This window comes from Eubalaena glacialis, chromosome X (assembly GCF_028564815.1).
Source record: "Eubalaena glacialis isolate mEubGla1 chromosome X, mEubGla1.1.hap2.+ XY, whole genome shotgun sequence".
NCBI classification, from domain to species: domain Eukaryota; kingdom Metazoa; phylum Chordata; class Mammalia; order Artiodactyla; family Balaenidae; genus Eubalaena; species Eubalaena glacialis.
This window is the reverse complement of record NC_083736.1, coordinates 137,972,975-137,997,471: the sequence shown is the minus strand read 5'-3', so window position 1 is coordinate 137,997,471 and position 24,497 is coordinate 137,972,975. Positions and strand designations below refer to the sequence as shown.

General features: G+C 37.5%; 1 protein-coding gene across 3 annotated transcripts in view; it reads right to left on the bottom strand.

Annotated features, from left to right (window-relative positions):
* Positions 1 to 24,497, bottom strand: part of BRCC3 (BRCA1/BRCA2-containing complex subunit 3) — a 69,728-nt gene that overhangs the window by 38,204 nt on the left and 7,027 nt on the right. For all 3 annotated transcript variants that reach the window (XM_061177908.1, XM_061177910.1, XM_061177909.1), the window contains 4 exons: positions 23,938 to 24,057; positions 20,667 to 20,754; positions 16,126 to 16,214; positions 14,703 to 14,758 (listed from right to left, as the gene is read on the bottom strand). In XM_061177908.1, the coding sequence (XP_061033891.1) occupies positions 14,703 to 14,758; positions 16,126 to 16,214; positions 20,667 to 20,754; positions 23,938 to 24,057 (353 nt within the window). The remainder of the gene's footprint in view (positions 1 to 14,702; positions 14,759 to 16,125; positions 16,215 to 20,666; positions 20,755 to 23,937; positions 24,058 to 24,497) is intronic.

Genomic DNA, 24,497 nt, shown 5'->3' with positions numbered 1-24,497 from the left:
GAGAGAGCTTGAGTTATTTGCCCAAAGTCACATACCTAGTTAAAGGTAGTCTCAGGACTCAAACCAGGCTATCTGGCTCAAGGCCCCATGCTCTCAGGCTCTGTACACACTGCCTTTCTGTTTCTATGCTAAAAAGCCCTAGTAACTAAAGTATGGTATTGGCAAAGGAACAAACAGATCAAGGGAATGAAGGAGAAACCAGAAATGGGCTCATGTATATATAAAGAAACTTAATATATGATCAAAGTGGCCTTTCAAAACAATGGGTGTGCAGGCAACTGCTCAAAAAGTGGTGCAGGGACAACTCGTGATCCACTCGGGATAAAATGAAGTTAAACTCCAACTGCAAGGAGTTAGCATCATAAGTTCCAGATGACCTAAGGTTCTAAATGCAAAAACCAAAATTATAAAAGAAGAAACTACATAAAACTATTATTTATGGTCTTGAAAAGAAAGGTCTTTGAAAGAAGAAAGGCAAAGGCATAAAATGAAAGATAACATTGATTCATTGTTTTAAAGCTTTTGTCTGACATATGACACAATAAACTAAGTCAGCCTGGGACTAAATATTTGCAACATACCAGACAAAAGATGAAATTTCCAGAACATACAAAGAAATTATGCAAATCAGCAGGAAAAAAAGACAAATAACTCTATAGAAAATAAAGCAAAGAGTATGAATGGGCAATTCAGGACTGACAAACATGAGGAGATGGGCACCCTCACTAAAACCACTTTACTGGCTGGCATACTGTTGTTCATCTGTCAGATTGATAAAAATTAATGTTTGACATTGAAAATGGCCCTGTACACCAACTCTGTGACTTCGAGCAAGCCTCTTAACCTCTGAGCTCCAGTTTCCACATTAGTAAAAGGGTTTTTAGGAAAATTAAATGAGAGGATGCACATCAAGTACCTGACAGTTTCCACTAGCATGACTTTTATCAGATGTCTTCCCAGGTTTTTCTCCTTCAGTTTGTTGATGTAAAGAATTATATTACATTCTGAATTACATTTAAACTTCCTGAAGCTGAATGAACTTTATATTTCTGGATTAAACTGAACTTGTTCATTGTATATTATCCCCTAATACAGTTATATTTGATTTGTTGATATTTTAAATTTTTGTATCTATAGGTGAGATTGGTCAATAGTTTTCTTATTCTTTGCCATCTCTATCCAGGTTTTGGTGTTAAAATTATTTTAGCTATTTAAAAAATTGAGGAGCTTTTAACCTTTCTGTATGGTCTGGAAAAATGTATAAATTGAATTAGAACCACCCATCCTTCAAAGGTTAGAATTCAGCTGTAAAGCCGTGTAAACTCGCTATCTTTTAAAATCATAGATCCTTAATCACCATTTTCAGTCTCTGCTTTGACAACTGCACTGAATAAGTTTTCTATTTCTTAATTTTGACATATCTTCCTAAGAAATCAACCATTTCCTTTAGATTCTCAAATTATTTGTTACAGAGGTCATGTACTAATGACTTATAACTTAATTTTTTTTTTACTTTTGTCATACAAACTGACTTATGGAGTACAGTTCAATGGATTTTACATGTACAGATTCCTGTAACTACTTTAATGAGGATACATAATTTTCCACCACCCACCCTAAAAAAACTCCCTCATGCTGTCCCTTTATACTCACACCCTTCCCCTCATCCATAAGCCCTAGCAACCACTGACCTGATCTCTATTCCTATAATTTTGTCTTTCTGAGACTATCATATAAATGCAGTCATACAGCATATAGCCTTTTGAGACGGACTTCTTTCACTCAGACTCTGAAATCAAAAGTTCATTCCTTTTTACTGCTGAGTAGTTCTCCAATGTATGGCTGTCTTAGAGTTTGGTAATCAATTCACTTATTGAAGGAATCTGGGTTGTTTCCACTTTGTGGCAATTATGAATATATATATATATGTATATGTACATATATATATATATACACATATATATATACACATATACAAACAGGGTTAGTGTGAAATTTGTGTTCAATTCTCTATGGAGTAAGACTGCTGGATCACATATTAAGTGTATGTTTAACTTTATACAAAACTGTCAAATAGTCTTCTAAAGTGACTGTACCATTGTGCATTTCCACCAGCATCATGAGAGTTCCAGTCTTCATCCCTGCCAGCATTTGGTACTGTTAGTATGCTTTATTTTAGTGACTCTAATAGGTTTGTAGGGGTATCTCACTGCAGTTTCAATTTTCACTTCACTAGTAGCTAGTGATATTCAGCATCTTTTTATGTGCTTATTTGCCATTCTTACATACTTGTTGGTGAAGCATCTGCTCATGTCTTTTGCCCATTTTTTAATTGGGTTGTATACTTTTTTTATTGTTGAGTTTTGAGAGTTCTTTGTATATTATAGATACAAGTCTATTGTCAGACATGTGATTTGAAATATTTTCACTCACACTGTAGCTAGTCTTTTCATTTTCTTAAGTTTCTTTCACTCAGTAAAGTTTTTAATTTTGATGAAGTCTTGTTCATCAAATGTCTTTTATGGACAATGCTTTTTAAAATTTTTACTGGAGTATAGTTGATTTACAATGTTGTATTAGTTTCTGCTGTACAATAAAGTGAGTCAGTTATACACATACATATATCCATTCTTTTTTAGATTCTTTTCCCATATAGGTCATTACAGACTATTGAGTAGAGGTCCCTGTGCTATACAGTAGGTCCTTATTAGTTATCTATTTTATATATATATATTAGTCTGTATATGTCAATCCCAATCTCCCAATTTATCCCTCCCATCCCCCTTTCCCCCCTGGTAACCATAAGTTTGTTTTCTATGTCTGTGACTCTATTTCTGTCTTGTAAATAAGTTACTGGAAAAATGCTTTTGGTTCCAAGAATAAGAACTTGTTGGCAAGCCCAATATCATACAGATTTTCTACCTTTTCCTCTAAAACTTTCACACTCTTATTTCTATTTGGACCTTTTAATTTTTTTTTTGGTATGATGTTTAGATTGACGTTTATTTTGTATATGGTAGTCTAACTGTTAGACTATTCCTCCAAATTTTATCCTTCCTTTTCAAAATTGTTTAAGGTATTCAAGTTCCTTTGCCTTTTCATATAAATTTTAGAATCAGTTTGTCTGTATCTACAAAAAAGTCTTGCTGAAATTTTGACTGCTATTGCTCTAAACCCATAGATTAATTTGAGGAGAACTGAAATTTTTACTATGTTGAGTCTTCCAATCCATAAACATGGTATGTCTTTCCATTTAATTAGGTTTTCTTTGATTTCTTTCATCAATGTTCTGTGGTTTTCAGCATATATATTTGATAGATTTTGATAAATTTACACCTGTTTCATTTTTTGTAGTACTGTGTTAAAATTTTGTTTCCAATTTTCTATTGCTGGCATATAGAAATATTGCTTTTTTTTAAACATCTTTATTGGAGTATAATTGCTTTACAATGTTGTGTTAGTTTCTGCTGTATAACAAAGTGAATCAGTTATACATATACATATATCCCCATATCCCCTCCCTCTTGCATTTCCCTCCCACCCTCCCTATCCCACCCCTCTACGTGGTCACAAAGGACCGAGCTGATCTCCCTGTGCTATGCGGCTGCTTCCCACTAGCTATCTATTTTACGTTTGGTAGTGTATATATGTCCATGCCACTCTCTCACTTTGTCACAGCTTACCCTTCCCCCTCCCCATATCCTCAAGTCCATTCTCTAGTAGGTCTGTGTCTTTATTCCCGTCTTACCCCTAGGTTCTTCATGACCTTTTTTTTTTTTCTTCTTAGATTCCATATATATGTGTTAGCATACGGTATTTGTTTTTCTTTCTGACTTACTTTGCTCTGTATGACAGACTCTAGGTCCATCCACCTCACTACAAATAACTCAATTTCGTTTCTTTTTATGGCTGAGTAATATTCCATCATATACATGTGCCACATCTTCTTTATCCATTCATCTGTCGATGGACACTTAGGTTGCTTCCATGTCCTGGCTACTGTAAATAGTCCTGCAATGAACATTGTGGTACATGACTCTTTTTGAATTATGGTTTTCTCAGGGTATATGCCCAGTAGTAGGATTGCTGGGTCGTATGGTAGTTCTATTTTTAGTTTTTTAAGGAACCTCCATACTGTTCTCCATCAAGACAGTATGGTACTGGCACAAAGACAGAAATATAGATCAATGGAACAGGATAGAAAGCCCAGAGATAAACCCATGCACATATGGTCACCTTATCTTTGATAAAGGAGGCAAGAATATACAATGGAGAAAAGACAGCCTCTTCCATAAGTGGTGCTGGGAAAACTGGACAGCTACATGTAAAAGAATGAAATTAGAGCACTCCCTAACACCATATACAAAAATAAACTCAAAATGGATTAAAGACCTAAATGTAAGGCCAGACACTATAAAACTCTTAGCGGAAAAAACCTAGGCAGAACACTCTATGACATAAATCACAGCAAGATCCTTTTTGACCCACCTCCTAGAGAAATGGAAATAAAAACAAAAATAAACAAATGGGACCTAATGAAACTTAAAAGCTTTTGCACAGCAAAAGAAACCATAAACAAGACAAAAAGACAACCCTCAGAATGGGAGAAAATATTTGCAAGCGAAGCAACTGACAAAGGATGAATCTCCAAAATTTACAAGCAGCTCATGCAGCTCAATATCAAAAAAACAAACAACCCAATCCAAAAATGGGCAGAAGACCTAAATAGACATTTCTCCAAAGAAGATATACAGCTTGCCAACAAACACATGAAAGGACGCTCAACATCACTAATCATTAGAGAAATGCAAATCAATACTACAATAAGGTATCACCTCACACGGGTCAGAATGGCCATCATCAAAAAATCTACAAGCAAGAAATATTGCTTTTGTGTGTTGACATTGCATCCTGTGACATCACTTAGCTCACTTATTAGTTCTAGGAATTTCTTTATAGATTCCTTGGGATTTTCTGTGCAGATAACCATGTCTTATGCAAATGGGGATTAATTTTTTTCCAGTCTATATGCCTTTTATTTCTTGCTTTATTGAACTAAGACTTCCAGCACAAAGTTAGAAATGGGGAGAGGGGACTTTTCAGCACCAAGCTCAACTTCTAAGGACTTCTTTTTGAGGTAGAATTCAGAGAACGTAAAATTCACCACTTTAACCATTTTAAAGTGTGTGATTCAGGGACTTGTACATTCACAATGTTGTGCAACCATTACTGTTACCTAATACTGTAATATTTTCATCACCCCAAAAAGAAAGCCCATACCTATTAAGCAGTCACTCCCTGTTATGGTCTGAATTGTGTCCCCCCCAAATTCATATGTTGAAACCCTAAGCCCCAGTACCTCAGAATGTGACTGTATTTGGAGACAGGGCCTTTGAAGAGGTGATTAAAGTAAAATGAGGCTGTTAAGGTTGGACGCAAATCCAATCTGACTGGTGCCCTTATAAGAAGGAGAAATTTGGACATGCAAAATGACCCCAGGGATGCACATGTACAGAGGAAAGTCCACGTGAGGACACAGTGAGAAGGCAGCCATCTGCAAGCCAGGAAGAGGTCTCAGAAGAAACCAAATCTGCCGGCACCTTGATCTTGGACTTACTGCATCCAGAACTGTGAGAAGATAAATTTCTGTTGTTTAAGCCACTCGGTGGTATTTTTTATGGCAGCCCTAGCAAACTAATATACTCCCAGTTTACCTCTCTCCTCTAATTTTTGTCTCTACAGACTTGCCTATCCTGGACATTTCATACCACATGTGGCCTTGTGCATCAGGCTTCTTTCACTTAGCATGTATTCAGGATTACAGCATTTATCAGTACTTCATTTCCCTTTATGACAGAAAATTCCATTGTATGGCTACATACACTACATCTTGTTTATCCACTTATCAGCTGATGGACATTTGGGTTGGTTCTGCTCTTTGTCTATTTATGGACAATGCTGCTATGAATATTCAAGTACACGTTTTTGTTTGAACACCTGTTTTCAACTGTCTCTGCTACATACCTAGGAGTGGAATTGCTAGGTCATATGGTAATTCATTGTATACATTTTTGAGGAATCACCAAACTTTTTCACAGCATCTGAACAATTCTAGATTCCCCCCTACAATGGGTCAAGGTTCCTTTTCTCCACATCCTCAGCAACACATTATTTTCCTTTAAAAAAAAAATTATAGCCATCCTAGTTGGTGAGAAACAGTATCTCATTACGGTTTTTATTTGCATTTCCCTAAAGACTACTGATGTTGGGCAGCTGTTTTTGTGTTTATTGGCCATTTGTATATCTTCCTTGGAGAAATGTCTACTCAAGTCTTTTGCCCATTTTTAAAAATTGAGGTGAAATTCACATAAAATAAAATTAACCATTTTAACTAGGGAACAATTCAGTAGAATTTAGTACATTTACAATGTTGTAGGACCACAACCCCTATCTAGTTCTAAAGCATTTTCATCACCCCAAAGTTAAACCACATATCAATTAAAGCAGCTGCTCCCCATCCTTCCCTCCGGCCAAACCATGCCAACCACCAATCTGCTGTCTCTATTCTGGATACTTCATATAAATGAAATCATACAATATGTGACCTATTGTTTTGTTTGGCTTCTTTTACTTAGCGTAATGTTTTCAAGATTCCTCCACATTGTAGTATGTTTCAGTACCTCATTCGTTTTTTATGAGTGTTAGTCCATTTCAATGGATATACTAAATTTTGTTTATCCATTCATCAGTTGATGGACATTTGGGTTGTTTCCAACTCTTGGCTACTGTGAACAGTGCTGCTATGAATATTCATGTACAAGTGTTTGAGTACCTGTTTTCAATTCTTTTTGGTATATACCTAGGAATAGAGTTGCTAGGTAATATGAATTCTCATATGAAGAACCTCCCCCCCAAAAACTGTTTTCCACAGCAGCCTCACCATTTTACATTCCCCACCAACAATGTCTGTAGGTTCCAATTTCTCCACATCTTTGTCAACACTTGTTATTCTCCATTTTTAAAATTATGGTCAACTCAGTGAATATAAGGTGGTATCTTGTTACAGTTTTGATTTGCATTTTCCAAATGACTAATGATGTTGAGCATCTTTTCGTGTACTTGTTGGCCTTTTGTACATCTTCTTTGGGGAAATGTCTATTCAAGTCCTGTGCCCATTTTTAAATTGAGTTGTCATTTAGTTGCTGAGCTGCAAGAGATCCTTATATATTCTGGATACTAGACCCATTCAGATATTAAGATTTGCATATATTTTCTCCTATTCTGTAGGTTGTCCTTGCACTTTCTTGATAATGTCTTTTGATGCAGAAAAGATTTTAGTGGTTTTTTTTTAAATAAATTTATTTATTTATTTTTGGCTGTGTTGGGTCTTTGTTGCTGTGCATGGGCTTTCTCTAGTTGCAGCGAGCGGGGGCTACTCTTCCTTGTGGTGCGCAGGCTTCTCATTGTGGTGGCTTCTCTTGTTGCGGAGCATGGGCTCTAGGCGCATGGGCTTCAGTAGCTGTGGCTCGTGGGCTCAGTAGTTGTGGCTCGCGGGCTCTAGAGCACAGGCTCAGTGGTTGTGGCTCATGGGCTTAGTTGCTCCGCGGCATGTGGGATCTTCCCGGACCAGGGCTCGAATCCATGTCCCCACATTGGCAGGCGGATTCTTAACCACTGAGCCCCCAGGGAAGCCCAAAAGATTTTAGTTTTTATGAAATCCAATTTATCTGTTTTCTTTTGTTATTCATGCTTTTGGTGTCATATCTAAGATTCCATTACCAAATCCAACATCATGAAGGTTTACCCCTATGTTTTCTTATAAGCATTTTATAGTTTTAGCTCTTCTATTTAGGTCATTGATCTATTTTGAGTTAATTTTTATATATAGTGTATGTGGATAACCAGTTGTCTCAGCACCACTTGTTGAACAGACTCTTCTTTCCTCATTGAATGACATCAGCACCCTTGTTGAAAATCAGTTGGCCATAGATATGCAGGTTTATTTGTGGACTCTCAGTTTTATTCCATTGGTCTCTGTGTCTCTGCTTATGCCAGGTCCACAGAGTTTTGGTTAGTGAAACTTTGTAGTAAGTTCTGAAATCTGGAAGTGTGATTCCTCCAACTTTATTCTTCTTTCTCAATATTATTTTCACTATTCAGGGCACCTTGCAATTCCTTATGAATTTTAGGATCATCTTTTCCATTTTTGTAAAAAGGGCCATTGGAATTTTAATACAGATTTTATTGAATCTTTGGGAAGTACTGTCATCTTAACAATATTGGGTCTTCCAATCCATGAACAAGGGATATCTTTTGATTTATTTAGGTGTTTTTTCTTTCACCAAGGTATTCTAGTTTTAACTTTACAAGTCTTTCCCATTCTTGGTTAAATTTTTTCCTAGGTATTTTATTATTTTGTATGCTGTCGTAATTGGATTTTTAAATTTTATTTTTTACATTGTTCATTGCTGGTGTGTAGAAATACACACTGATTTTGTGCACTGATTTTGAACACTGAAACCTTGCTGAACTCATTTATCAACTCTAGTAGCTTTGGGGGGTTTCTTTCAGATTGTCTGTATATAGGATCACATGATCTGCAAATACATAGTTTTACTTCTTACTTTCCAATTTGGATGCCTTTTATTTCTTTTTTTGCCTAATTGTTTTGGCTAGAACTACCAGTAAAATATTGAATAACAGTGGTGAAAGTGGGCATCCTTGTCTTGTTCCTCATCTTATGGGAGAAAACTTTTCACCATTGAGTAAAATGTTAGCTGTGGGTTTTCATAAAAGCCCAAAAATGTTGAGGAATGTTCCCTAGATTCCTAGTTTTCTGAGTGTTTTTATTATGGAAGGATGTTGAAATTTTGCTTTTTGTGCATCAGTCACGGGTTTTTTCCTTCATTCTATTAATGTGGAGTATTAATCAATTGATTTTCTTATGTTGAACCTCACTTCTATGCCAGGGATAAATCCCACTTGATCATAGTGTATAATCCTTTTAATGTGCTATTGGATTCGGTATGGTAGGATTTTGTTGAGGATTTTTGCATCTGTATTCATAGTGAATATCACTTTGTAATATTTTTTTTTTTGGTTATATCTTTGCGTGGCTTTGGTATCAGGGTAATACTGGCCTCAAAGATGAGTTAGAAGTGCTCCATTCTCTTCTATTTTTGGAGAGTTTGAGAAGGATTAGTGTTAATCCTTCTTTAAATGTGTGGCAGAATTAACCAGTGTAGTCATCTGGTCTTGGAGTTTTCTTTGTTGAGATGTTTCTGAATACTGATTCAATCTATTTAATTTTTATAGGTCTGTTCAGGTTTTGTTTCTTTTTGAGCCAGTTTTGGCAATTTGTGTGTTTCTAGGAATTTGTCCACTTCATTTAGGTTATCTAACAATTGTTTGGTTTTACCTTATAATCATTTTTTATTTCTGTAAAGTTGGTAATAACGTCCCTACTTTTAATTCAGATTTTAGTTATTTGGTTCTTCTCTCACCTTTTTGTCAGTCTAGCTAAAGATATGTCAATTTTGTTGATCTTTTCAAAGAACTAACTTTTGGTTTCTTTGATTCTATTGTTTCTGTATTCCCTATTTTGTTTGTCTTCACTCTATTATTTCCTTCCTTCTAACTGCTTTGAATTTAGTTTGCATTTCTTTTTCTAGTTCCTTAAAGTGTAGAGTTAGAAATACCTTAAATACTGATTTGAGGTATTTCTTTTTTAAAGTAGGCATGTATAGCTATAAATTCCCCTCTGAGCACTGCTTTTGCTGCATCCCATAAATCTTGGTATGTTGTGTTTTCATTGTCATTAGTCTCAAAGTATTTTCTAATTTATCTTGTGATTTCTTCTTTCTCTTAAACACTGGTTGTTTAAGAGCATGTTTTTTAATTTCCACATATTTGTGAATTTTCCAGATTTCTTTCTGTAACCGATTTCAGATTCCATTCCATTTTTGCAGAAGATGCTTTGTATGATTCCAGTCTTCAAAAATTTATTGAGACCTGTTTTGTGAATTAACATGTGGTTTATCCTGGAGAATGTTTTATGTGCACTTGGGAAGGAAGTGTATTCAGCTGTTGTTGGGTGGAGAATTCTGTATGTGTCTATTAGGTATAGTTTGCTTATAGTGTTGTTCAAGTCTTCTGTTTCGTTATTTTTTTTCTAATTGTTCTATCCTTTAAGGAAAGTGGGGGTGTTGAAGTCTCCCACTAGTACTGTTGAACTGTCTACCTCTCCCTTCAGTTCTGTCAATTTTTGTGTGATATATTTTGGGGTCCTTTTGTTAGGTGCATATATGTTTATAATTGTTATGTCTTATATCATTTTTTGTTCCTCAATTCTTCCTTACCGCCTTTTGTATTAGAAAGACATTTTCTAGTACACTGTTTTGCTTCCTTCCTTCCTTTCTCTCTCTCTACTATATATCTCTATTTTCTTAATGGTTTCCCTGGAAATTACAATTAACACTTTAGTTCAAATTAATACTAACTTAGTTTTAATCAAATACACAATGTTCCTGTATAGCTCTATTCCCATACTTTTGTGTTATTATTACAAATTACATCTTTATACAATATGTGTCTATCAACTTAGATTTGTAACTGTTGCTTTATGTAGTTGTCTTTTGAATCACATAGGGGGAAAAAGGGAGTTACAAACTGAAAATACATTAATACTGACTTTTGTATTTAACTATATAGTTACCTTTCTGGTGTTATTTCTTTGTGTGGATTTAAGTTATTGTCTAGTGTCCTTTCATTTCAACCTGAAGGACTCCCTGTAGCATTTCTCATAGGGCAGGTCTACTAGTGACAAAACTCTCTCAGTTTTTGTTTACCTGGGAATGTCTTAATATCTCTTTCGTTCATAAAGGATAGTTTTGCCAGATACAGAATTCTTGCTTGGTAGTTGTTTTCTTGTTGTTGCTGCTGTTGTTGTTGTTGGGTTTTTTTGTTTTCCTAAATCAGTATTTGAATATGTCAGCCCACTGCCTTTTGGCCTCCCTGGTTTCTGATGAGAACCTGCCCCTCAATCTTACTGAGAATCCCTTGTATGTAATGAGTCACTTCTCTCTTATTGCATTCAAGATTGTCTTTGCCTTCTGACACTGATTATATCTCAGTGTGGATCTTCTTGAGTTTATCCTGCTTGGAGTTGAGATTCTTGGATGTATATAGGTCATGCCTGTCACAAATTTGGGATGTTTTTGACCATTATTTCTTTGTATACATTTTCTGTCCCTTTCTCTATCTCATCCTCTACTGGGACTCCTATTATGAGTACACTTAGAGTGTTTTAAGATGTCCCACAGGTCTCAAGCTCTTTATTTTTCTTCATTCTTTCTTTCTTTCTGCTCCTCAGACTGGGTAATGTCAATTCAATTCAATTGACTGGGTAATGTCAATTGACTGGGTAATGTCAATTCTCAGGCTCTTTATTTTTCTTCATTCTTTCTTTCTTTCTGCTCCTCAGACTGGGTAATGTCAATTCACCTATCTTGAAGTTTGGTGATTCTTTCTTTTGTCTTCTCAATCCTGCTGTTGAACCTATCTAGTGAATTTTTCACTTCCCTTATTGTACTTCTCAGTTCTAGAATTCCTATTTGGTTCCTTTTTATAATTTCTCTCTTTATTGATATTTTCTATTAGATATTCTCTATCAGTCTCACGGTTTTCTTTAGTTCTTTGTATATCATTTCCTTTAGCTTTTTGAGAATATTTTAAATAGTTGATTGACAGTCTTTGTCTAGTAAGCCCAACATCTTGGCTTCCTCCAGGAATGTTTTTATTAATTTCTTTTTCCTGCTTTCAGCCCATAATTTGTTTCTGTGAATGCCTTTTTTGTTGTTGTTGAAAACTGGACATTTCGAATATTATAACTATGGAAATCGTATTCTAAACCCTTCCCAGGGTTTATTGTTGCTGCTTGTTTTATCTGATTTTGTTTGTGTGTTTAGTGACTTTCCTGAACTAATTTTTTTTTTTTAAAGATTTATTTATTGATTGATTGCTACGTTGGGTCTTCGTTTCTGTGCTAGGGCTTTCTGTAGTTGCGGCAAGCGGGGGCCACTCTTCATCGCGGTGCGCAGGCCTCTCACTGTTGTGGCCTCTCTTTTTGCAGAGCACAGGCTCCAGACGCGCAGGCTCAGCAGTTGTGGCTCACGGGCTTAGTTGCTCCGCGGCATGTGGGATCTTCCCAGACCAGGACGCGAACCCGTGTCCCCTGCATTAGCAGGCAGATTCTCAACCACTGCGCCACCAGGGAAGCCCTGAACTAATTTTTTATAGTCTATATTCTTTGTTATATGTGGCCACTGAGGTCTTTGTCCTGTTAGCTTAGTAGCCATCTAGTGACTTGACAGAGATTTACTTAAATGCTGAGATTCTGGTGTTTTTTTTCTGGATTTAGTAGTTGCCGGGTTGCTATAAAATATTGATTAGTTTCTAGAGTTCCAATAAAGTTGATTCTGACAGTTTTTGCCAGATTATTCACTGCTTTTGTGGAGGACTTTTGAAGTTTCCTACTCTGCCATTTTTGTTGATGTCACTCTCTCTAGTCACTTTTTCAGTTTTAATGTTCTGAGGGGGAAAATGTCAATTTAGAATTCTTTATCCATTAGGGTTATTAGTGAAGAATAAAAACATTTTCAGGCAAGCACAGACACAGAAGGTTTAGCTCAAATGCACACCTTTCTTAGGAAGTTACTAGAGGGCCTTTAACAGCAAAATGACAGAGTGAACCAAGAAAAATGACATGAAATCCAGACAACAATGGATCCAACCCAGGAGAATAATGAAGGAAAGCCCCAGGACAACACCTGAGACCTGATTAGCATAGGAAGATGGAGGGCTTTAGGGAGCGATCCTAGGAATTTGGAACTCAGGGAGGTGATAAGGTCAGAGAAATAAGGGAGAAAAAGCCATTCAAAACCCCATGAAAAAGCAAAAAGCTATACAGGAAAGGAAATGGAATCATAGTATACTACTTTATAGTGCTTGGTTGTACATGGAATAATATTTATATAATCATAACAATATAAACATTTTGTTTTCTATTCTTAGAATCAACTAGTACACAAAGCACAGAAAACACAACTGTGATTACAACATAGAACACAGATTTTTGCAACTGTGAAAATATAAAGGTTTATGGTAAAACTGCAAGTAACACTAGGGAGCCAAGAGATATTGTCTATTGTCTGTTGTTGATAGGATAAATAAAGGGGCAAACTTTATTTAAGATTAGAAAAGTAACAACAGAAGAACAAAAAGTAGTAATATAACTACATTGGGCAGAATGGAGATGGGGCAGTGTGAGCTAAATCCTCATTTGTGAGACCAAGATAACATAATAAGAAGAATAATTAATATCTAAAATTAGTAAATCAAGAAAGAGTATCAAAAGTATATTATTTAGGGATATCAAAGTAAACAACAGAAGAACTAAAAACAAAATTGGGAGAAAGAAGTGGTTCCCCCTGAGGAGTGACAGTATTTCTTATAAATTCTGTGCCATCTGATACTTTTATGCACGTGCACCTATTACTTTGATGAAAAATTTTAAAATTAACACTTGTGTATGGTTCAACATTCCAAAGCTATGTAAAGGTACAATTAAGTCTCCACACCTCCTTCCTACTTCCTCTCTGCTGAGGTGACTGATGTTTCCTTCCAGATATTCTGTGTATTTCCAAGCAAGTACACTGGTGTGTCATGCGTATATTTCTCTTCCATATCCTTATATGAATGGCAGCATTTCTATACAGACTGTTCTTGTACCTTGCCTTTTTTACTTAACAGTGTATCTTGGAGATATTTATGTATCACTACTGAGCGTCCTTATTTTATTTTATTGTTTTTTGGTCGCGCCATGCGGCATGTGGGATCTTAGTTCCCCGACCAGGGATTGAACCTGGGCCCGTTGCAGTGGAAGCACAGAGTCCTAACCACTGGACCGCCAGAGAATTCCCCTCATATTTTTAATAGCTGAATATTATTCCATTATTTAGATGCATCACAATTTATTTAATCAGTTCTGTACTGACAGACATCTGTTATTTTCCCCAATTCTTTGCTATTTCAAACAATGCTACCATAATAAATTGACAAATATTATAAGAAAAAAATTTAAGGCATTCTTTGTTTCTGTCTCCCAATTAGATAATGAACTTGGCTTTCATCTCTGCCTCCTTGGTGCCTACCATGGTGCCTGGCATATTGTAGTTACTGTATTTGCTAATTTAGGTTGAATTTAAATGAGGAAACTAAGCTATGCAAACATTTAAATGAGATACTGTAATTCTAAAATCAAGTTTATGGCACAACAAAGACAAGAGCTTATACAAATCTATAAGACTCCGCACACTCAGTCTTTGTTTTACAATTCATCAGAGAAAGGGAAAGTAACAGTGCAACTCAGTTTAGAATAATGCAGGAAAGGAAATGTGGGACAGGGCTGTGGTGATGTAACTGCAATGAACAGACTCCTTGCTTATATGATCCTAGCTTTCTAGATCCCCGATATCCAAGATGCTAAAGAGATTCTAATTCCTCACAGAGATGTTCACATGTATAAGTAGACTATAGAATTCTTAGTGTCTTACTAATGAGAGAAATAAAATGAAATAAAACAATCAATTCCCTGGACTGGAGATTAACCCACCAATACATACATATATCTCTGTCATACTTACTCTGAGCTCTTTTGGGCCTGTATGGACTGAAAGCAAGTGTAGAGTACCCGTCCAGTCTAAAAAAAGAAAGAAAACAGAAAAAAAGAAAGGTCACACAGAGGATTAATAGTGAAAAAGGTATAGCAATTTAGTGGGCTCTAACCTAAAACTCAAAGGCCCCTCTGGGAGTGGAAGGTTAGAAGAGACTCCAAAGACAGACTATGCATAAATCAGTTTCTGTAAGAAGGATCAAATACTCAGTCAACATGAGATGGCCACAATCAAACATCCGCTCATGTGACCACAGAGAATTGCTCACAAACATGAGAACCAAGAAACTAAGAATGAGACCATTCAGACTCCTTTTTTGGAAGCTGACAAACTCATGCAACAGCTATTTATAATGACAATAAATTTATGATGACAAAGCCAGAAGCATTTCAAATGAAGTATGAAGTTCAAGATAGTGAACTTTAATGTTTTCAGAAAAGAGTAATTTTATGAAGAATATTCATTATTAACATAGATTCTGAGAATATAACTAATGTACTAAACAATAGGAGGACACACTTGGTAAATTGGCAAAATTCATAGTTGCAGTGTTAAATTTTCTTTTTGTTTGAAGTGACACATAGTAAAACCTCTTGATCTGAACGTAAAATTCAAACAGAAGCACTCTAAATAGAGAATAGCAAGACTAGCCATTGATTGAGCTGCTTAACTTCTCTGAGTTTCAGTTTGCTTATCCATAAAAATCGATAATAATAATCCTCACAGGTTGTTGTCAGGGTTCGAGTATATTTATGTAAAACACCTAAAGAGTAAGTGCCATACAATGCGTGATAAATGGTAGCACTTGTTACTGTTATTAGCCTCCACTCCTACCACCGTGGTCAAACATCCATCATCTCTTTCCTAGATTACTACAGTTGCTTCCTAACTGGTTTCACAGACACCATGGATTCTGCACCCCCTCCCTCCCTGTCCCCCCAGCCCCACCCCCAGTTATCTTCCAGACCTCACTGTAGGATGACCACATGAGTTACCATGCAAACCAGGACACTTCCAAGAAGGAAAGGTGCTAACTGAACAGGAGACTGGGACAATGGGTGGAACTGGGACTGACAGAGGCAAGCCGGGACATGTAGTCATGTTCTGCCTCACTGTGCTGCAGCCACACTGACTTCCTCGATGTCCCCTAAACATGCCACACTCACCTCAGGGTCTTTTCACTGGCTATTTCCTCTGCCTGGAACGCTCTTCCCCCAAGAAATCCACAAGACTTGCTCCCTCACTTTCTTCAGGTCCTGACTCAATGACCCTTCTCATTGAAACCTTCCCTGGCCACCCTATTAAAATTGCAAAAAGATTTTTCTCTATTCTCTGTGTCTGTGTGTTTATACACACACGCGTGCGCATGTGCACACACACACACACACAATACCTTTGTATTTTTATCTTCTATGAAACAGGAAAATATAAGTCCTACAAAGCCTTGATCCATCATCTGGTACATGGCTTGTGTACGAACATCTGCAAATAAACAAAAATAAAAATCTGCTGTTAAACTATCTCCCAGACATGAAAATATAAAGATAACAGCAGCATACAATCCTCGCAGGATTCAGATTCTAAAGGCAGAACAGGGGTACATCCTAATGACAATATTATTGTCAAAGTATAAACATTTTACTAGGTTAGGGAAATACTCTGGGAGTCGGCAATTAAATAATAAAATTTATTACTAATTCTAGGCTGCCTAGCCCACAACTAGCCCTGCTATGAAATGTAGCATAGAAAGAAAAAAATGGAAAACTTGTATTATCCCAAAAACACCTGATAGTTTCTTCCAGGAGGACTCCAAAAGAAAGGAAGGCATTCGAAGGAGACAGCAAGATTTCTTAGAATAAGCCTTTTGATGGACAGCTTCTAGGGAAGTGAATATATTAGACTTGATACTAAAGAATGGCAGTGTAGAACTATTACAGAGGAAACTATTGTATAGAAGTGACTGCAATAGAATTAAACACTGCATTCCAGGGAACAGAAACAAAATCTCACTAAATGGTTATACAATTTTTGAAAAGGAAATCATAGACAAGCGCCAAATAACATTTGAAAGGATTAGTTAAAAGATTACCAAAAACTGAACAGAGGCAAAGTTTAAAGATGTGAAGTACTCAGACCATTATTTATGGACACAAAAGATCTGGTATTACAACAAAACAGTGCACAGCATGGTTTGGTCCGGTGACTTATGCCCAGTTAGCTTGTTCTATATGTTCCTAAACATACTTCGCATTGATCTGGATTGGGACTTCTACCCAATATATTCCTAAGTAAAGAGTAAGGCCCAACAGTACCCAGCAAAGAATATGAGAAAAATACTGGCTGAAACAGTTGGTGAAACTAAACAGCACTGTTTGAATGATCTCTGTACCTGCTATACGACCTTGGTAAAATTTTTAATACCTCTAAGCCTATTTCCTCATCAGTTAAATAAGGATAAACATCATCTGTACTTTTTCAGGGTTTTGTATTTTAAAAGTTGCAAGATGCTTTTAGCACAATGCCTAGCACATCAGAGGTACTTCATAATAATTCATTACATTTCGTTCCATCCACAGCCATTGTTGATGAATTGCTAAATCTGAAATGGATTAGTATCCATACTGTGCCACCCAAAGTGCTTCTGTCAAGATCACCAATGATGCATTTTTGGTTCTCAATTTACCCGATTGCTCCCTCCTTGAAACACTATCTTCACTTGGCCTCACATTCCCACTCTTCTCATCTCTGTCCTCTTAACTTCCTGGCTGTTCTTTTCCAGTCTCTTGCTGGATCCTTCCCGTCTTTCCATCCTCAAAATATGGCATGCCCAGGGCTCAGTCTTCAGCCATTTTCTCTTCTCCATCTACACTTACTCCCTGGGGGAGTTCATTTAGTTCCACGGCTTCAAATCTCATCTCCATACTGGCCACTCCCAACTCCTACTCAATCAACTCTAGTTCCAGTCTTCTACCCAAACTGCCGAATCATATATCCAATCGTGTACCTGACACTGAGACTTGGTTGTCTTAATACTGTGCTCCTCAGGGCAGTAGGTCCATGAACTATTTGTTACCTGTTCACAAGGAGCCAAGAGCTTGAGCTGGAATGGAAATTAATCTCTGCTTCCTTCATTAACAAAGTCTTAAGGAAAATGTAAGCTGAACTAAACAATATGCTAAGTTGACATAGATTTTTTTTTTTTTTTTTTTTGGCCATGCCAAGCTGATTGCAGGATCTCAGTTCCCTGACTAGGGATTGAACCCGGGCCACAGCAGTGAAAGCCCAGAATCCTAACCACTAGGCCACCAGGGAACTCCCAACATAGAGGATTTATGTTTGGTGTAGGCTCCTTATCGAATTGGTCACAGACCAAAGCCAGGCTAGGTGAGCATCACTTGCCTACCAGACATTTGAAACTCAACATGTCCAAAAGCACACACTTGATTTCCTCCACAAAATCTGCTACTCCCAAAGCCACACTGGCTCTCCTGCTTTTCCTCAAATATTCCAGGCATGCTCCTCCTCAGGGCCTTTGCACTGGCTATTCCTCTCTGCCTGGGACGCTCTTCCGCAAGATATTTGCACGGCCAGCTCTCACTTCCTTCAGGTTTTTGCTCAACTGTTACCTTCTCCATGAGGCCTAATCATGTTACTTAAAATATAAACCCTATGCCCCTTACCCTGATTTACATTTTTCCCTGAGGTAACTTAATTACTTCTAAGTTACCTCCCAAATGCCAAATCCAAAAGATACACTTTAGTCTAAATGAGGACCATCCAAGAGACCTTCCTGCAACTGTGCCATCCAATTTTTCTTTCAGCATTGGACAGTCTGAAGGGACAACAGAATCACACCTCCCATTTCCTGGTGTAAAAGTAGAACAGTCTGAGCACCATATTCTTTCATTTACTCTCGACTCAAAACTTTCCTGAAACAGAAACCACAGACCCCAGTTCGTAATAAAGGATTTTAAAAGAATGAGAGACTATATATACAAGTGTTTTTAGAATACGAGCCCTGAGATAGCCATCACATTACAATAAAATTTTGGTTCAGCCTTCACTTATTCTATCCCTTGTCCTAACAGAGCTTCCATCTAAGTCAGTTTGCTAAAGAAGGGCATAGAAATGTATTGTAATATCAAAAAAATTTGTTTGTAATGATTCTAAGGAGTATTGACTTATAACTTCTAGAAGAGAATGTTTGGGAAAATGTAATTTTTAAAAATGACTGGTTATAGAAAACTGCTTAATTAAAACTACAGCCTATATTTGTCATGGGAGGTTGATCTGACCCACCAACTTTGGTAATAAATTAACTCACTATGACATCACCGTAGCAGTGCTTCCCTTCTTATAAAAGGATCAAGCAGATCTTATAATTAGGGACATAACTACAGGTGCATGTCTCCTTTTACCATGCACTTACAAGGACAGGAAAGTTAACGTAAGAGTAACTGAAAAACAGTGCCAAGTCACATGCGATTTACAAAATAGGCTGTACTTTTTAAATTGCTTCCCTTTTCCTTTTGCAAGCCACGTCCTATAGGTAAAATTTGGGTAAGTTCGTTGCATGGGTATGACATAACTCAACTATATATCTTTTTCCCCACCACCAAACCTATGCTTCCTCCTCCATTTCCTGTTTTCATAAATAGCATTCCCACTTAACCAGACAAAGCAGACGCTGGAGAATGCCAAGGCCTCTGATTCACAGAAACCTCCGCTGAGGTACTGACTCTGCCACTTATTAGCTGACTGGTTTTGCACAAAGTATTTCAGCTCGAACCTCAGCTTAGTTTCTTAGGAGCCACACACTCCTCATGATTATTTGGGAAGTGTTTCAAGTAGAGAGTGGTTGCAGTATCAAATGCTACAGACTTGGGAGACAGATATGGTTCAGACCTCAGCACTGCCACTTACTCAACCCATGGGAGCCTCTGTTTCCTCCTCACTGCCATGAGGGGGAAGGTCTCTAAGTCACGGGCTAGACGAGGAAACATTCATTTCCGCAAGTAAAGTTATTCTAATTCTTTCAAAAGAGTCAGATAGAGACAAAAAGTGACCATCATTAGAGAAAAAGGGTAAAGAGAAAGAGAAAGAAAACAGGGCTTCCCTGGTGGCGCAATTGTTAGGAATCTGCCTGCCAATGCAGGGGACACGGGTTCCAGCCCTTGTCTGGGAAGATCCCACATGCCGCGGAGCAACTAAGCCTGTGCACCACAACTACTGATCCTGCGCTCTAGAGCCCATGAGCCACAAGTACTGAGCCCACGAGCCTCAACTACTGAAGCTCGCGCACCTAGAGCCCGTGCTCTGCAACGAGAGAAGCCACCGCAATGAGGAGCCTGCACACCGCAACGAAGAGCAGCCCCCGCTCGCCGCAACTAGAGAAAGCCCACGTGCAGCAACGGAGACCCAACGCAGCCAAAAAAAAACAAAAACAGAGAGAGAGAGAGAAAACAATTTTGTTACATTATACTGATTAGAGGGCTGAGGAGGTAGGTTGACAGCCCCAAGAGCTAGGATGATATATGTATCAAACAGAGATTGTAAACATCAGTTTTATAAATTTCACCCTTCACACCTTTGATTCTTCCAAATGGTGGTGTACTAAGACAGTGATAGTCACAATCGGCAATTTTCAGTTATAGCTTATTTATTATTATTATTATTATTTTGGATACCAGCCAATTGTCAGGGTTTAGTCTTGATTTCCTGAATACTGTCAAAATGGAGTGCCAAAATTTTATCTCTATTGAAAACAATCAATATGACATAAATCAGTACTTTTAAAACAGCAAAATAAAAATAAGGACATTTGCTTAAGGATACTTAAATTTTGATTTAAAATAACCATAGCCCATGTAATGGAGAAGGAAAAATGATACTCATTTCTAAGAACAAAAAACATTGCAATCCCATAATACTTACCGACATGTGAAGGCCAAACAGTTATATGGGGATGGGAATGATACCAGCCCACAACTCTCATGGGGCGACCAGTTAGTTCAGCCAACCTGTGTGTCTGTCAAGGTATTTTCAACTTGTGGGAACACAATTTGTGATGCTAATAAAGGCTCAGAAAGCAACCTGAAGTTTAAAATAAACCTATCACAATTTAATGTCAACAAAAGAATGAAAAAAGGTCAATGCCCAGAATTTCCCAGACTTCCCTTCTAAAGCCAAAGGTATTTCTTTTTTTTAAATAGAATCCATTTGGTTTCCATTATTGTATATAGTTATATGCTATTAGAGAGCATATATAGTATAAGAGTATATAGTTATATGCTCTTAATCCAATCCAATCACTCAAATACTTACCACTGTGCTATCTGAAAAGAAGCTTCTAAATCTTTGGATGTCACATTATTAACTTGAGTAATCTTCTGTCCTCTCTCTAGCCCAACCTACCCTCATTCCTGAAAAAGTACAAAATTTTAAAAATTCATTTCATTTCTCTATGGCAGGCTGCCAGTGTCAACAATAGCAAGTAGGGTGGTTTCAGAGACCAAATGAACAAAGACCCCCAGTTTAGTCTCCCCATTTGTCTAGAAATATCCCCCAAAAGAACATTTTCCTCCTTTGTTCTGGAAATAAAAATTTACCGTAACTGTCTGAGGCTCTGACTGGAGATAAGAAGCTGTCCCCTTCCGTTGCGCCTCACTGTAAAGTGCTGGTTCATCTTCCTGTGAATCACTTACATTGAAACCCAATAGTCCTTTCTATACAGCTAAGTGTAAGAATACTTTTTAGGGACTTCCCTGGCGGTTCAGTGGTGAGGACTCCACGCTTCCACGGCAGGAGGCACAGGTTCCATCCCTGGTTGGGGAACTAAGACCCTATATGCTGCGCGGCATGGCCAACAACAACAACAAAAAACTTTTTAAATAATTTTTTTTAAATTTCAAATGCCAAGAGAAGTTACTTAACTTCCCTAAGCCCACTTCTTCAGCTAAGGCGAGGGAAAGGACCGCCCGAAAGGATGGAAGGCAACTCTGCCCAGCGCTCAAGCAGGACAGGGACTGGGGGCCGTCCCCACCGGCCAGAATGCAAACCTCATGATTTCAGGCGGCCTCGGGCAGGGGGCTCAGAAGGCTCGCGCCTCAGTAGTGTGGGGAAAAAACGACTCCTACACTGAAAGCTGCTCTGGTCCCACGCAGCAAATCTTCAAACAAGTATCAATAGGATCTAACCGTCCCCGGTAATCTAACAGCATCCCAGAACAAAGCTCAGAAAAATATGTCTAGGAATACAAAGATATCCAGCCCCCAGGGGAAAATCATAATGCTGGCATCCAATCTAAAATTACCAGGTGTGCAGAGAATTGGGAAAATCCAACCTATAGTGAGGAGACGGAGAACAGATTCATGGCTCCCATGGTTTGAGGTGTGCAGGGTGAGGGTGACTATCCAGGGGAAGCTTGAGGCAGATCTTTACGGTAATGGAACAGTTCTGCACCTTGACTGCTGTGGTGGTTTTTTATATATGTATCTCTACACATATGACAAAATGGCATAGAACTACACACATTAATGTCAATTTCCTGGTTTCCATATTGAACCGTAAGTTATGTAACATGTGACCTTTGGGGGAAACTGTGTAAAGGTACAGGGACCTTCCCATACTATTTTTGCAACTTTCCATGAGTCTATAATTATTTCAAAATAAAGAGTTAAAAAAAAGATGCAAAAGGTACACATCATAAGAAGAGATTGCTATATCTGATTATATAAAAGTGCAACAAGAAGAATTTGGGAAAAAACACACACACACCGTGAAAAAGCTGACAAAAATCACTATCCTTATCACAAAAGGCTAACTTTCTTAACATAAACTATAAATTATTAAGAAAAATATTTCCAAATCAATAGAAAAACGGGCAAAGGAAATAACCATATAATTCAGAGAAAAATACAAATGACTCCTAAAAATTAAAAGCTGATCAAATTTACTCACAAGAAAAATGCTAATTAAAATTGCAAGAAAGAAGATACAATTTTTTGCCAATCAGGTTGGCAACAACCAAAAACTTTGATTTACCAGGGCCTTGCGGCACAAAAACAAAACTTTGATAACACACAATGTTTGGAAGGGTGTGGGGAAACAGATACTCTTGCACATGGCTAGAGGGTAAACTGGTCAAACTGCTACAGGTGCAAGTCCATATAACCTTTGCCCCAGCAATTTCACATCTAGGAATTGATTCTACAGATACGCGCACACATTTGTGAAATGCAATGTCCAAGGTTATTTGCTGCATGAGGACAGCACAGCCATCCAGGGCTGTATTATGTAGTCATAAGAATGAGACATCTCTATATACTAATGTGGACAAATCTCTAGATACACTGTTAGGTAATGTCATAGCTACCATATGTATTAAATACTTTTTAAAAAAGAAAATATTCTTGTATGTTTCTGTATGCACAGAATTCATCCATAAGGACACATGAAAACCTGATACCCCTGGTTATGTCCAGGGAGGGATGGTGGGGGAATTGGGGCACAGAGGCTAGAGAGAAATACTTACTTTGTATACTTTTTTATACCTTTTAAAGGTTGTATCATGCATGTTTTCTACTTTTAAAAGTTACTTTTTAATTGACTACAAGATTAACTTAACCTGAAAGAATGATAAATTACTAAAACCACTGATGCAAATTTAATTTGTTACAGTTGAGGTATGGAGTCCAGATCGTAGGAAGCAAATGTCCCAACTGGTCGCTCTTTGGTTATATTTAACATGGAATATTGCATTCAGTTCTCAGCACTGCATTTTTTTGAGAGGCATCCTCAAAAGAGAATCTCCAAAGGAGAGAGACCAAGATAGTTAAAGGCCTAGAAACTAAATGATATTATGAAAACTGTGGGGGTGGGGGGATGGGGTAGATGGGGCAGAGGGGAGTGGAGAGGAAGGAGATAGGGACTCCCCAGAGAGTTCACTGTCATAGTATTGGACCCTGGGATCTTTCGGCATTTAAGAGCAGAAATGTTAGAAATGTCCAGTTCTTCCAATAAAAGCCACTCAAAAAGAGAAATGGAGAGAAATTCTGATTAACCAAGCAACTGGATCTAAGGGGTAAATATGAAAACTGGGAAAGAGTCACTAGGAAGAAAAGCTGTGAAATCTGCTTAAGCAGCAAACAGAGGAACCTGGAAGCCTCAAAGCACATAAAAGCTTCTTATCGACCAGTAAGGATATCTCTGCCTCTGTCGAGGCTGCAGACAGCTGCTCTGGAGAAATTTCCACGCGATCCTTCCTCTTATCAGAACGTCGCAAGATGATGACAGAATGAATGTGAACAATTCTGACGGTGTCAACCTAAAGGAAAATCCACAGAAACGTTTACTTCTGTCTCTCTCGGATAACATCTCTCCCTGCAATTACGGGACTGCATCGTATTACATTATCAGGTTAAAGTTTCCATCTTAGAAAACAGGCGTTTTTTCTCATGAATAACAATGTTTCAAATAAAAGACATCCGACCTCAATATATACATTTCAAAACAAAAATATAAAGGCTAATGTTTAGATCAAGGGAGGACTTTTGCAATGATCAACTAACAATCACTTGATTTCCAACTACGTGCAGGAATACAAGTCAGAGTGCTGACGATCCAAGTGTTCAAAATGCTAACATGTGGTTGCACAGCAAGAATCATACATGAAACTACACTAAAATAATACAGTAAATAAATGCTGCAGGAGCCCAGAGGAAAGGAGTCTCTTAGATTGGAAAAAAATCTTTACAGAAAAGGCAG